The sequence below is a fragment of the Chiloscyllium punctatum genome, chromosome 1 (assembly GCF_047496795.1).
Source record: "Chiloscyllium punctatum isolate Juve2018m chromosome 1, sChiPun1.3, whole genome shotgun sequence".
NCBI classification, from domain to species: domain Eukaryota; kingdom Metazoa; phylum Chordata; class Chondrichthyes; order Orectolobiformes; family Hemiscylliidae; genus Chiloscyllium; species Chiloscyllium punctatum.
This window is the reverse complement of record NC_092739.1, coordinates 43,970,910-43,985,056: the sequence shown is the minus strand read 5'-3', so window position 1 is coordinate 43,985,056 and position 14,147 is coordinate 43,970,910. Positions and strand designations below refer to the sequence as shown.

Below are 14,147 nucleotides of genomic sequence, written 5' to 3'. Positions count from 1 at the left end.
CACTATCATGTCAAATAATAAGAAATAAAAGTAAGCAGTGCCCAAATACAGCCACAAAGTCATAGAGATGTAGAGCACGGAAACAGATCCAGTCCATGCCGACCAGATATCTCAACCCATACCAATCCCACCTGCCAGCACCCAGCCCATATCCCTCCAAACCCTTCCTATTCATACACTCATCCCAATGACTTTTAAATGTTGCAATTGTACCAGCTTCCACCACTTCCTCTGGCAGCTCATTCCAAACACATACCACACTCTACATGCAAAGGTTGCCCCTTAGGTCTCATTTATATCTTTCCCCTCTCACATAAACCTATGCCCTCTAGTTCTGGACTACCCACCCCAGGGAAAATACTTTGCCTATTTATCCTATTCACACTCCTCATAATTTTGTAAACCTCTATAAGGTCACCCCTCAGCCTCTGACACTCAAGTGAAAACAGCCCCAGCCTGTTCAGCCTCTCCCTATAGCTCAAATCCTCCAACCCTGGTAACATCCTTGTAAATCTTAACCCTTTCAAGTTTCACAACATCTTTCTGATAGGGAGACCAGAATTGCACGCAATATTCCAACAGTGGCCTAACCAATGTTTATTCAGCCGCAACATGACCTCCTAACTCCTGTACTCAATACTCTGACCAATAAAGGAAAGCCTACTAAATGCCGCCTTCACTATTCTATCTACCTGCGACTCCACTTCCAAGGAGCAATTAACCCGCACTCCAAGGTCTCTTTGTTCAGCAACACTCCCAAGGACCTTACCATTAAGTGTATAAGTCCTGCTAAGTTTTGCTTTCCCAAAAATGCAGCACCTTGCATTTATCAGAATTAATCTCCATATGCCACTTCTCAGCCCATTGGCCCATCTGGTCAAGATCCTGTTGTAATCGGAGGTAAGCTTCTTTTTTGTCCACGACATCTCCAATTTTGGTGTCATCTGCAAACTTACTAACTATACATCTTATGCTCGCATCCAAATCATTTAGATAAATGACAAACAGTAGAGGGCCAGGCACCGATGCTTGTGGCACTCCACTGGTCACAGGCCTCCAGTCTGAAAAACAAACCTCCACCACCACCCTCTGTCTTCTACCTTTGAGGCAGTTCTGTATGCAAATGGCTAGTTCTCCCTGTATCCAGTGAGATCTAACCTTGCTAACCAGTCTCCCGTGGGGAACCTTGTCGAACGACTTACTGAAGTCCACATAGATCATATCTACTGTTCTGCCCCCATCAATCCTCTTTGTTACTTCTTCAAAATCTCAATCAAGTTGTGAGACATGATTTCCGACGCACAAAGTCATGTTGGCTATCCCTAATCAGTCCTTGCCTTTCCAAATACATGTACATGCTGTACCTCAGGATTCCCTCCAACAACTTGCCCACCACCGACATCAGGGTCACTAGTCTACAGTTCCCTGGCCTGTCCCTATCACCAGCAGTACCACGTTAACCAACCTCACAGGGCAGATGAGGGAAGGGGGGGGGGATCGGAGTGGAGAGAGGGGGGCCGGAGAGAGAGAGAGAGAGAGAGAGCGCGCGGGGAGAAGAGCACGGGCGGGGGGGGGGGGAAGAAAGAGCGCGGGCGGGGGGGGAAATCGAGCGCGGGCGGGGGGGGGGAAATCGAGCGCGTGCGGGGGGGGGAAATCGAGCGCGGGCGGGGGGGGGGAAATCGAGCGCGGGCGGGGAAATCGAGCGCGGGCGGGGGGGGGGGGAAAATCGAGCGCGGGCGGGGGGGGAAAATCGAGCGCGGGCGGGGGGGGGGGGGGGGAAATCGAGCGCGGGCGGGAAATCGAGCGCGGGCGGGGGGGGGGAATCGAGCGCGGGCGGGGAAATCGAGCGCGGGCGGGGGGGGGGGAAATCGAGCGCGGGCCGGGGGGGGGGGGGAAATCGAGCGCGGGCGGGGGGGGGAAATCGAGCGCGGGCGGGGGGGGGAAATCGAGCGCGGGCGGGGGGGGGAAATCGAGCGCGGGCGGGGGGGGGAAATCGAGCGCGGGCGGGGGGGGGAAATCGAGCGCGGGCGGGGGGGGGAAATCGAGCGCGGGCGGGGGGGGGAAATCGAGCACGGGCGGGGGGGGGAAATCGAGCGCGGGCGGGGGGGGGAAATCGAGCGCGGGCGGGGGGGGGAAATCGAGCGCGGGCGGGGGGGGGAAATCGAGCGCGGGCGGGGGGGGGAAATCGAGCGCGGGCGGGGGGGGGAAATCGAGCGCGGGCGGGGGGGGGAAATCGAGCGCGGGCGGGGAAATCGAGCGCGGGCGGGGAAATCGAGCGCGGGCGGGGAAATCGAGCGCGGGCGGGGAAATCGAGCGCGGGCGGGGAAATCGAGCGCGGGCGGGGAAATCGAGCGCGGGCGGGGAAATCGAGCGCGGGCGGGGAAATCGAGCGCGGGCGGGGGGGGGGAATCGAGCGCGGGCGGGGGGGGGGAATCGAGCGCGGGCGGGGGGGGGGAATCGAGCGCGGGCGGGGGGGGGGAATCGAGCGCGGGCGGGGGGGGGGAATCGAGCGCGGGCGGGGGGGGGGGAATCGAGCGCGGGCGGGGGGGGGAAATCAAGCGCGGGCGGGGGGGGGAAATCAAGCGCGGGCGGGGGGGGGGGGAAATCGAGCGCGGGCGGGGGGGGGGAAATCGAGCGCGGGCGGGGGGGGGGAAATCGAGCGCGGGCGGGGGGGGGAAATCGAGCGCGGGCGGGGGGGGGAAATCGAGCGCGGGCGGGGGGGGGGAAAATCGAGCGCGGGCGGGGGGGGGAAATCGAGCGCGGGCGGGGGGGGGGGAAATCGAGCGCGGGCGGGGGGGGGAAATCGAGCGCGGGCGGGGGGGGGAAATCGAGCGCGGGCGGGGGGGGGGAAATCGAGCGCGGGCGGGGGGGGGGGAATCGAGCGCGGGCGGGGGGGGGGAAATCGAGCGCGGGCGGGGGGGGGAAATCGAGCGCGGGCGGGGGGGGAAATCGAGCGCGGGCGGGGGGGGGAAATCGAGCGCGGGCGGGGGGGGGAAATCGAGCGCGGGCGGGGGGGGAAATCGAGCGCGGGCGGGGGGGGAAAATCGAGCGCGGGCGGGGGGGGAAAATCGAGCGCGGGCGGGGGGGGGAATCGAGCGCGGGCGGGGGGGGGAATCGAGCGCGGGCGGGGGGGGAAAATCGAGCGCGGGCGGGGGGGGAATCGAGCGCGGGCGGGGGGGGAAATCGATCGCGGGCGGGGGGTAGAGAGAGCGCAGGGGGACAGAGGGCATAGAGAGAAAATCAATCATATTAGTTGAATAAAAACGCCAGCCACTTAATTGATTGCCACCCAGGGATGCATAAAATGTATCCCTGTACCCTGCAACTTAGTGAACCGGCTTTCCTACCTTATAGGGTCAGGACACCGCAAGTAATAAGATCACAAGTTGGCTTTTCGGCCCCTCGAGCCTATACCGCTATTCAATAACATCCTGGCTGATCCAACATTCCTCATATCCACTTTCCTGCCTTTTCATCATATCCTTGATTCCCCTACTAATCAAGGATCTCTTCAATATACTGAAGGACTCTGCTCTGCAGCTGTTTGGCAAGGAGGTCCAAAGTCTCACAACTCTCTTCAGCTCAGCCTTAGATTGGTGCCCTTTTTTCTGTTATGGCTTCTGTTGCACATGGATGGATATATAAATAGGAAGGGCTTAGAGGGATATGGGCCAATTTCTGGCAAATGGAACTATATTAGATTAGGATATCTGAACATGGATGAGTTGGACCAAAGGGTCAGTTTCCGTGCTGTGCATCTCTATGACTTTATTTAACCTGTCAAATTAGAATTCTAAATGCTTCAATGAGATCACCTCTCATTCTCCTAAACTCCAGTGAGTAGAGTCCCAATTTTCTTCCAGTCCTAGGGTCCCTTCCATGTCCAAATAATCCCAGCCAACAAATCAGATGTCAAGATCATTAACTACTTTCTTTCCAGGCCTGCCAATAATATCCTGTAACTTCTGTTTCATTTCAGATTTCCAGCATCCACAGTACTTCCCTTTTATAATACCAGATTAATCAAAATACAAGCCAATACTTCTTCCACCTATTCCATCCACAGAAACCGGTGTTACCTTCACTTGCCTGTAATTATTTAAGCACAGGAGGACAGCAAGTCCCAAACTCAGCTGACCGCTCAAAAACACCAGGGCCTGTAAATGACTGACTTCTCCAGCAGCTATAGGCCGATTTCCAGTTCTGGCAACCTATTCCAGATTCAGAGAAAAATAGGACAATTAACAAGGATCCTTGAGAAGAAATTTTAAAGACAGCACCAATAGGTATTAAGATGACAATAGTCAGTAATCACTTAAGCAACAAAAACAAAAAATACTGGAAATACTCAGCATGTCAAACAGTACTTGTGGAGTTCAGGAGAGAAATTAACTCTAAATTTCTCCAACCTACAATGATCCCCTCCATTGCAAATTCTGTATTCCTGATTCTAGCTTTTTTATTACAAAATATTCTCCCACTCCGTAAGTAATAAGACTTTTCTCCAAAAATCAAGAAATAGAAACTTTATTGTATACATAGAAAAAAGGAACAAGAACCATCAAAGGAGAGAGTTGTGGGAATAGCTCATAGGTCCCCCTCACATGATATAACTTACAAGTCTCCAAGTCTCTAAGTACTGATAACTGGAGTACGATAGAAAAACAGAATCTAAACACACTAGCAAATGAGATCGTACTCAGGGAAAAAAAAAATGGCATAAAGAAAAAATTAAAATTTCTTGAAATGCATGCAACATTCTTAAAGATGAATGAACTGATAGCACAAAAAATGAACATGATACAAAATCCACCACAGAGACAAGGCTGGATCATGAATATTCAAAATTAATTGATATTTTGGAAGGACAGGAGAAAAGAAATAGGAGAAGGGGAAGCTGTGTTACTAAAGGATGAGATCAGTACAGCAGCAAGAAATTATCATAGCTCAGAAGCTCAAGACATAGAATCAGCTTGAGTGGAGTTAAGGAATAGTATATTAAAAAAAAAATCACTGGTGCGAGTAGGCCTCCTAGTGTAGTAAAACTTCGTGTAAATGAAGAAATAATAGGGACTTACAAGAAGGGTACGACAATAATCATGGGATGATTTCCATCTTCATTTAGATTGGAAGAATCAAATTGGCAAAGGTAGCCTTGAGTATGAATTCACAGAGTATATTCAAGACAGTTTCGAAGAACAATATATTCTGGAAGCAATCAGAGGCGGCTAAATTAAATCTGGTTATGTATAGTGTACAATTTATGACCTCAATGTAATAGATCCTGTAGGCAAATGTAATCATAACATGGTAGAATTTCAAATCACGTTCAGTTTTAGTGCAAGAAATGTGTCGAGAATCTTGGTCTTAGAAGAACTACTCATTTAAGTAACTTCGATATTAGAATTCTCACCATGCTTCTCAAATTCATCCATGACCTCTGCTTCTCCCTGTAATCTCCTTTAATCCAATAACCTTCCAAAACATCTGCACACTTCGACTTCCAGCCTCTTGAGCATCCCTGATATACAATTCCACTTGTGCTCACAGCTTCAGTTACCAAAGCCCTATGGTCTGGAATGCTCTTCCTATTTGTCTCTGTCACAATACTCTCCTTCTTTAAGATGCTCCTTAGAATCTGCTAGAATTTATTTACATAAGCCTTACCGCAGTTAGCTAGGTGGCTGGCAAACTACTCACACTCATAACTTTTCTTTTTCCCTTTGACTATATTGACCAAGATCTTGGCCATTTACCATAACCAGTGATTAGGTTTCTGGTTTCCACCCAGGTAGCTCAGGTTCAACTCCTTGTATGGGAATGAAATCAGTCATGGTTCAGTTGTAGCACACTTGCCCGAGCTGTATGGTTTTAGGTTCAAGTTCTGCTCCACAGAACATGCACAAGAATCTAGGCTGATACTCCAGTGCAGTACCGACGAGTGCTGCACTGTCAGAGGAGCTGTCTTTTGGATGAGATGTTAAGCTGGCGTCCCAACTGTCTGTTTGAGTGGATGTAAAAGTCCAATGGCTCAACTCAGAAGATCAGAGGAGTCATCCCTGGCTAACATCTACCCGTCAAAAAACAGATTATCTAGTCATTCCTATATTGCTGTCAAAGGGAGCAGAATGAAAATTAGCTGCTATGATTCCAATATTAGTGATTATGCTGCAAAAGAAAAACACTATTTGCTGTAAAGAATTTTGAGATGTCCAGTGGTTATGAAAGATGCTAAATAAATACAGGTGCCTGCATATGTTATTCAACATTAAAAAGAGTGTTATATAAAAATTAGTTGCTGAAATAGAACTGAAGAAATCAACAAACTTCTTGCATTTGGTGTTGAAGTGAATGTGGAGGGAGAAAGGTTTTAAGGATTGATTAGTTGCTGCTTGTCAGTTAGCTCACCTGGCTGTTTTACAATGCAGTGTGATGCCAAAAGCGTGGTTTCAATTCCTGCATTGGCTAAGGTTACCATGAATGCACTGTAAGCAGGGAATACCTAGAGAAGGACTGAAGCCAGAATGGATTTCTGACTTCTTTCCAAAGGCAATTACCCACATTTAATAGGCTTTGGTTTAGAGATGTCTACTATGACTGAAATACCTGTGTGCATGAGAATATTTTGTATTACATGAAATTTTTCTTTTCTCACTGAGTGACAAGTTATTTTATCTGCTTACTCCTGTGTCTAGACACCTAGATGTAAATAAGAAATCAGTCCACATTGGTCATGCTAGTGTTATGTCTCAGTCACGGAGGGTCCATGCATGTCCTTGATTCATTAGAAAAGGCAAAGGACTTTTTGGACACTTTAAAATAGACTGGTTGGTTCAAACAATATGGACATTAATGGGTTTTTTTTCTGCCATAGAGTCATAGAAATGTACAGCATGGACCAACTTTGGTCCAACTCGTCCATACTGACCAGATATCCCAACCCAATCTAGTCCCACCTGCCAGCACCCGGCCCATATCCCTCCAAACCCTTCCTATTCATATACCCATCCAACTGCCTTTAAATGATGCAATTGGATTAGCCTCCACCACTTCCTCTGGCAGCTCATTCCAAAGACGTACCACTCTCGGTGTGAAAAAGTTGCCCCTTAGGCCTCCTCTTTATCTTTCCCCTTTCACCCTAAACCTGTGCCCTCTAGTTCTGGACTACCCCACCCCAGGGAAAATACTTTGCCTATTTATCCTATCCATGCCCCTCATAATTTGTAAACCACTATAAGGTCACCCCTCAGCCTCTGACACTCTAGGGAAAACAGCCCATCCTGTTCAGCTTCTTCCCATAGCTCACCTCCTCCAACCCTGGCAACATCCTTGTAAATCTTTTCTGAACCTTTTCAAGTTTCACAACATTTTTTCCGATAGGAAGGAGACCAGAGTTGCACACAATATTCCAAGTGGCCTAACCAATATCCTGTAAAGCCGCAACATGACCTCCCAACTCCTATACTCAATGCTCTGACCAACAAAGGTAAGCATACCAAACACCTTCTTCACTATCCTATCTACCTGCGATTCCACTTTCCAGGAACTATGAACCTGCACTCCAAGGTCTCTTTGTTCAGCAACACTCCAAAGGACTTACTATTAAGTGTATAAGTCCTGCTAAGATTTGCTTTCCCAAAATGCAGCACCTCGCATTTATCTGAATTAAACTCCATCTGCCATTTCTCAGCTCATTGGCCCATCTGGTCCAGATCCTGTTGTAATCTGAGGTAACGCTCTTCGCTGTCCACTACACCTCCAATTTTGGTGTCATCTGCAAACTTACTAACTGTACCTCTTATGCTTGCATCCAAATCATTTATGTAAATGACAAAAAGTAGAGAACACAGCATCGATCCTTGTGGCACTCCACTGGTCACAGCCTCCAGTCTGAAAAACAACCCTCCACCACCACCCTCTGTCTTCTACTTTTGAGCCAGTTCGGTGTCCCAAATGGCTAGTTCTCCCTGTATTCTATGAGATCTAACCATGCTAATCAGTCTCCCATTGGCTGTTGTTTGCTTTGGACATCTGGTTTTGTCCCTTTAATATGTTGCTGTTTCTCCACCTTCTTGCTTTTTTTGGGGTAGAGCAACCGTTGTCGGAATTTTTCTTTGGTTTGATTTTTATCAGTAGTAACGGGGGGTCGGTGGATGAGTGGAATGTGCAAAATGCCAATTTTTAACTTCTTTGTTTGAAAGATTTATGTATTCTTTTTGTTTGTCTGGGTTTGTCATGCAGCTTCAACTAGGAGCCATGGAGATGTTTGTGAGTAGTGTGAGTGCCCCCTATGGGCAGGGGGGAAAGTCGCTTATTATCTGTTTTATTGTCGGTGCAGTTTTTAGAAGTTTTGTTTTGGTAGTTTCTGTAGTTTTTTTTATACTCTCTACGAGTCTTTAATTGTTTCCACTTGGCGCACTGTGAGTAGGGTTACTTCTCTTGGGGGTTCATGGGTTGTTTCAGATAGCTATGGCTAGTTGCCCCTTTAAATGGTGCACCTGGAATATTATTGGGGGGGGGGGGGGGGGGGGGGTGGGGGGGGGTCACTCATCAATTAAGAAAAAAAAAGTAGCTTTTGTGTCTTAGAAAGGAGAGGATTGATGTTACTTTGTTGCAAAACACCCACCTTGATGACAAGTAGAATCTAAAGTTGCAGCTGGGTGAGTTTGACCGAGTGTTCTTTTTGTCTTTTTCATCTAAAAGTAGGGGAGTGGCTATACTCGTTCAGAAGAATCGCCCATTTCAGTTGTTAGCTCAAACTAAGGATGAATATGGGCAGTTTGTGATCAAAGCTTTAGCACATGGTGCAGAGTATGATATTCTAAATGTTTACTGCCCCCTGGTACACCCCCCTTAAATTTTTAACAGATACGCTTTTCAGATGGATGGCCCTTGTGCATACCATACAAATATAGAGGGAAACTTTAATCATCTCATGGATCCCACTGTGGACAAGATGCCCAGGAGTCTCCCTGGCAACGCCCCGAAATCTAAACAATTGGTGGACCTACGTGGGGAGTTTGGGATTGGTGGATGTATGGAGATGCCTTCACCCGGCGGGTAGGGACTTTACCTTTTTCTTCAATCCGCAAAAGTGCTACATAATGATTGATCGGTTTCTTGCTCCACTTTTTTTTTGGATTTGGTGTTATCCTGTAAAATTGGGAACTTAGCCATTTCTGATCATGCAGCAGTGTATCTGGAGGTTAAGGCCAGGGATAATGGGGTAGGCTCACGGCACTGGCACATGGACCCTTTTCTCCTGAAGGACAGTAAATTTATTAAGTACTTTTCACAGGAGTTTAAAATGTTCTTGGACATCAATTCAGGTATGGCCAGTAACCCGTTGGTGCTCTGGGATACTGCCGAGGCAAGTGCAAGAGGTAATAATTATCTCTTATTCAGCAAGTTGGAAACAACAGAGCGGAGAGCAGCAGTGTATACTTGAGGCCCGGATGAAGGCAACCGAGACCGTGCATTTTGACAGGCCATCTGTGATTAAGTTACAGTGGATCACAGCTCTTTTGGCTGCTCGGAACTCTGTGCTTACTCAGACAGCAAAGAGAGAGATCTCTTTCATGAAACAAAGGATATTTGAGAATGGCGATAAGCCAGTAAATACTCGGCATATCTGGCTAGGAAGAAGAGCGCTACCCCCCACCAATCTATTAGAGGGTGTACTGGTACGCTTGTGATTTCAAAAAGATCTAGTGTTTAGGAAATTTCACTCCGAGCTGTATCAGTCAGAGGGCTGTGAGGACAGGTTGGCGAAGATGGAGTCTTTCTTTAAGAACCTGGACCTTTCAGGTGTGACTCCAGAGCAGGCGTCCCTTTTGAATACTCCCTTGACAAGTGTGAGAGATATAGGAGGTGGCAAGGCAGCTCCAAAGTGATAAGGCACCTGGCCCAAATGGCTTACCGAGTGAGTTTTATAAAGAATTTATGAATATGTTGGCCGGGCCAATGCCAGAAACATACAATTATTCATAGTAAGGACTGCCTCCCGCCCTCTTTGAGAGAAGCTAATATTGCATTGATTTGTTTAAATAGAAATATTATTAGGTTAATATAGGTAGCATCAAAAATGAGGACCCATTACTTAATAGAAGATTATCCTTGTTAAATCAAGTTGTCTATGCAAATGAACAGTTAACACAGGAACACATTCCAGAAGAGAGTGTTACCTTTCTGTCAATATCTTTATCCCACATGTCATTGATTGTACACCCAGCTCCTCGCATCAGTAATGCACCTGCTCCAAAAAGTGCAAGCATGGGCAAATCTGGAAAACAACCTGGTTCTGCTGCTAAACTGATACTCCAGGTGCAAGGTAAATACAACAACCAGGTCCCTGAAACATCAAATTATAACAGATGAAACATTTCTATGTGCCACTACCTTGTCAGGCTAAGACTTGGAAAAAAAAGAGCAAAATGTTTAATATTGCAATAAATCCAACATTCATGTAAGAAATGCACTGCTAAACCAGCAACTCAAGACCATCCCAATTACACAGAATTGTATAATTAACTCAAAAATAAAGAACAAAATTACCAGGAAAGATACTTTGATGAAAGGTTACATGTCCAAGAATTAATCCACTGTCCTTTTTTGACAGACGCTGACAAGGCTTATACGTATGTTCAGTACCCTACAATACATTCTGTCCAATTCTGCAAGATTTTATATTCGCAGCCATATAGACTGACTTCAGTAAAGCATTTGACAAGGTTCCTCATGGGAGACTGGTTAACAAGGTTAGATCTCATGGAATACATGCAGAACTAGCCATTTGGATACAGAACTGGTTCAAAGGTAGAAAACAGAGGACGGTGATGGAGGGTTGCTTTTCAGACTGGAAGCCTGTGACCAGTGGTGTGTCACACAGATTAATGCTTTTTGTCATTTATTTAAATAATTCAGAAGTGAACATGGGGGTATAGTTTATAAGTTTGCAGATTACACCAAAATTGGAGGTGTAGTGGATAGCGAAGGTTACCTCAGAGTATAACGGGATCTTGGTCATATCGGCCAATGGGCTGAGGAATGGCAGATGGAGTTTAGATAAATGCAAGGTGCTGCATTTTGGAAAAGCAAATCACAGCAGGATTCCTTCACTTAATGGTAAGGTCCTGGGGAATGTTGCTGAACAAAGAGACCTTGGAGTGCAGGTTTGTAGTTCCTTGAAAGTAGTTACAGGTAGATAGGATAGTAAAGGAGGTGTTTGGTATGCTTTCTTTTATTGGTCAGAATATTGAGTATAGGAGTTGGGAGGTCATGTTGTGGCTGTATAGGACGTTGGTTAGGCTACTTTTGGAAAATTGTATGCAATTCTGGTCTCTTTGTGAAGAAGGAGGTTATGAAACTTGAAAGGCTTCAGAAAAGATTTACAAGGTTGTTGCCAGGGTTAGAGGATTTCAGCTATAGGGAGAGGCTTAACAGGCTGGGACTGTTTTCCCTGGAGTGTCAGAGGAGTGACCTTATAGAGTTTATAAAATCATGAGGGGCATGGATAGGGTAAATAAACAAGGGTTTTTCTCTGAGGTGAGGTGGGGGTGGGGGAGTCCGGAACTAGGGGGCAAAGGTTTAGGGTGAGAGGGGAAAAATATAAAAGGGACCGAAGGGGCAACTTTTTCACGCAGAGGATGGTGTGTGTATGGAATGAGCTGCCAGAGGAAGTGGTGGAGGCTAATACAATTGCAACATTTAAAAGGCATCTAGATGGGTATATGAATAGGAAGGGTTTGGAGGGATATGGGGCAAGTGCTTGCAAATGAGAGTTGGGATATCTGGTCGGCATGGACGGATTGGACTGAAATGTCTGTTTCTGTGCTGTACATCTCTGTGACTGGTAATAAAAACAGTAGCAGGCCGTTCAAACCGACCCCGCCATTCAGTAGGATCATAAATGCCAAATCAGATGGCTAAACGCTAAAAAAAATTGAATGTTACCAGCAGCATGGATGCTAACATAGGTGTGAATAACTTGACACATATTAAGAATGTTTGTTTGTGTTTTTTTTCCTCCGAGTTGGAAACGACGCCCTGCATTCTCTCTGAGTATCTGACTGACAGATGTCAGTTCCAGGATCTGATCCAGCCCAGGCCGAACTGTAACCGGCGGACAGTCGCTGCTACCACATTAGACAATAGGTGCAGGAGTAGGCCATTCAGCCCTTCGAGCCTGCACCGCCATTCAATATGATCATGGCTGATCATTCCCAATCAGTATCCTGTTCCAGCCTTATCTCCATACCCCTTGACTCCACTATCTTTAAGAGCTCTATCCAATTCTTTCTTAAATGAATCCAGAGACTGGGCCTCCACTGCCCTCTGGGGCAGAGCATTCCACACAGCCACCACTCTCTGGGTGAAGAAGTTTCTCCTCATCTCTGTCCTAAATGGTCTACCCCGTATTTTTAAGCTGTGTCCTCTGGTTCGGCACTCCCCCATCAGCGGAAATATGTTCCCTCCTGCCAGAGTGTCCAATCCTTTCATAATCCTATACGTTTCAATCAGATCACCTCTCAGTCTTCTAAACTCAAGGGTATACAAACCCAGTCGCTCCAGTCTTTCCGTGTAAGGCAATCCTGCCATTCCAGGAATTGACATTCCAGCCTCCCCCCACCCCATCCCTCACCCCCCCCACCCCCACCCATCCCTCACCCCCCCCACCCCTCACCCCCCCCACCCACCCCTCACCCCCCCCACCCCCACCCATCCCTCACCCCACCCACCCCTCACCCCCCCCCCACCCACCCCTCACCCCCCCCCCACCCACCCCTCACCCCCCCCCCACCCACCCCTCACCCCCCCCCACCCATCCCTCACCACCCCCCCACCCATCCCTCACCACCCCCCCACCCATCCCTCACCACCCCCCCACCCATCCCTCACCACCCCCCCACCCATCCCTCACCACCCCCCCACCCATCCCTCACCACCCCCCCACCCATCCCTCACCACCCCCCCACCCATCCCTCACCACCCCCCCACCCATCCCTCACCACCCCCCCACCCATCCCTCACCACCCCCCCACCCATCCCTCACCACCCCCCCACCCATCCCTCACCACCCCCCCCCCCCACCCATCCCCCACCACCCCCCCCCCCACCCATCCCCCACCACCCCCCCCCCCACCCATCCCCCCCCACCCATCCCTCACCACCCCCCCACCCCACCCATCCCTCACCACCCCACCCATCCCTCACCACCCCACCCATCCCTCACCACCCCACCCATCCCTCACCACCCCACCCATCCCTCACCACCCCCCCCACCCCCCCCCCATCCCTCACCCCCCCCATCCCTCACACCCCCCATTCCCCATCCCCGATCCACCTCCACCTGCAGAAAGACCGAGCCGGCGGTACAGTCCAATGGGATTTACCGATTGGCTTGTCCAGTCGCATCAGTTTCAGGTAGGGCTGCACCGCCAACGGCGCCGATCCGACCAGGCCAGCCGCCGACAGGCCGCTCCCACGCCTGAAGTCCACACCGACCGGCACTGAGACATGGCGAGCGGCCTCCCGCCCCCTCAGGCCGACCGTTAGCCGCGGGGCCGCGAGCACGGACAAACGGCAGCGCGAGACCAGCCTCAGCAACATCTCGCGCGGCTTCCGGCACCACTGCGCGGGGTGACGTCAACCGCGAACGAGGAGCGCATGCGCGGTATTGGAATCTCTCCGCCAAATTCAAAATAAACCTCACACCACCAGGCTGTAGTCCTGCAGGTTTATCTGGAAGCACCAGATTCCTGAGCATTGCTCCTTCATCAGGATCAAAATCAGAACCTGATCAGCCTCTGCGGGACTAAATCCGAGAGGGAGAAGGAGAATGGAGACAGTGTCTTGTGAATAGGAGGACAGTGCACCACCGGCTTTTCAAGGGCAATTAGTCTATCAATCCTGGTCCAGCTATTAGCTCTGCCAGCCCACAAACGAATAAAACAAAATAAAACCTCGAATCTTTGAGAATTTGCTCTTTATGGAACATTGCACTGTATAATTCACTTGCGTGTGCTGTCTGTTTTTTTAGCTACTACATCCCTTTCAAACGTTACTTTACAATCTTTCTCTGTTATGCTCCCAGTATGTTATCATTTCTGTTTTTCTGCCTATCGAAATTTTACTTTTTAACTTTTTGT

The 14,147-nt window shown here is 48.9% G+C and overlaps 1 protein-coding gene across 1 annotated transcript in view; it reads right to left on the bottom strand.

The window, feature by feature from the left end:
• The window catches only part of LOC140457951 (4-hydroxybenzoate polyprenyltransferase, mitochondrial-like), a 50,323-nt gene extending 36,694 nt beyond the window's left edge, over positions 1-13,629 (bottom strand). The window contains exons 1-3 of the mRNA XM_072551855.1: positions 13,392-13,629; positions 10,185-10,351; positions 4,090-4,211 (exon numbers count right to left, since the gene is read on the bottom strand). Of these exons, the coding sequence (XP_072407956.1) occupies positions 4,090-4,211; positions 10,185-10,351; positions 13,392-13,608 (506 nt within the window). The 5' untranslated portion in view covers positions 13,609-13,629. The remainder of the gene's footprint in view (positions 1-4,089; positions 4,212-10,184; positions 10,352-13,391) is intronic.
• Positions 13,630-14,147: the final 518 nt, after the last annotated feature.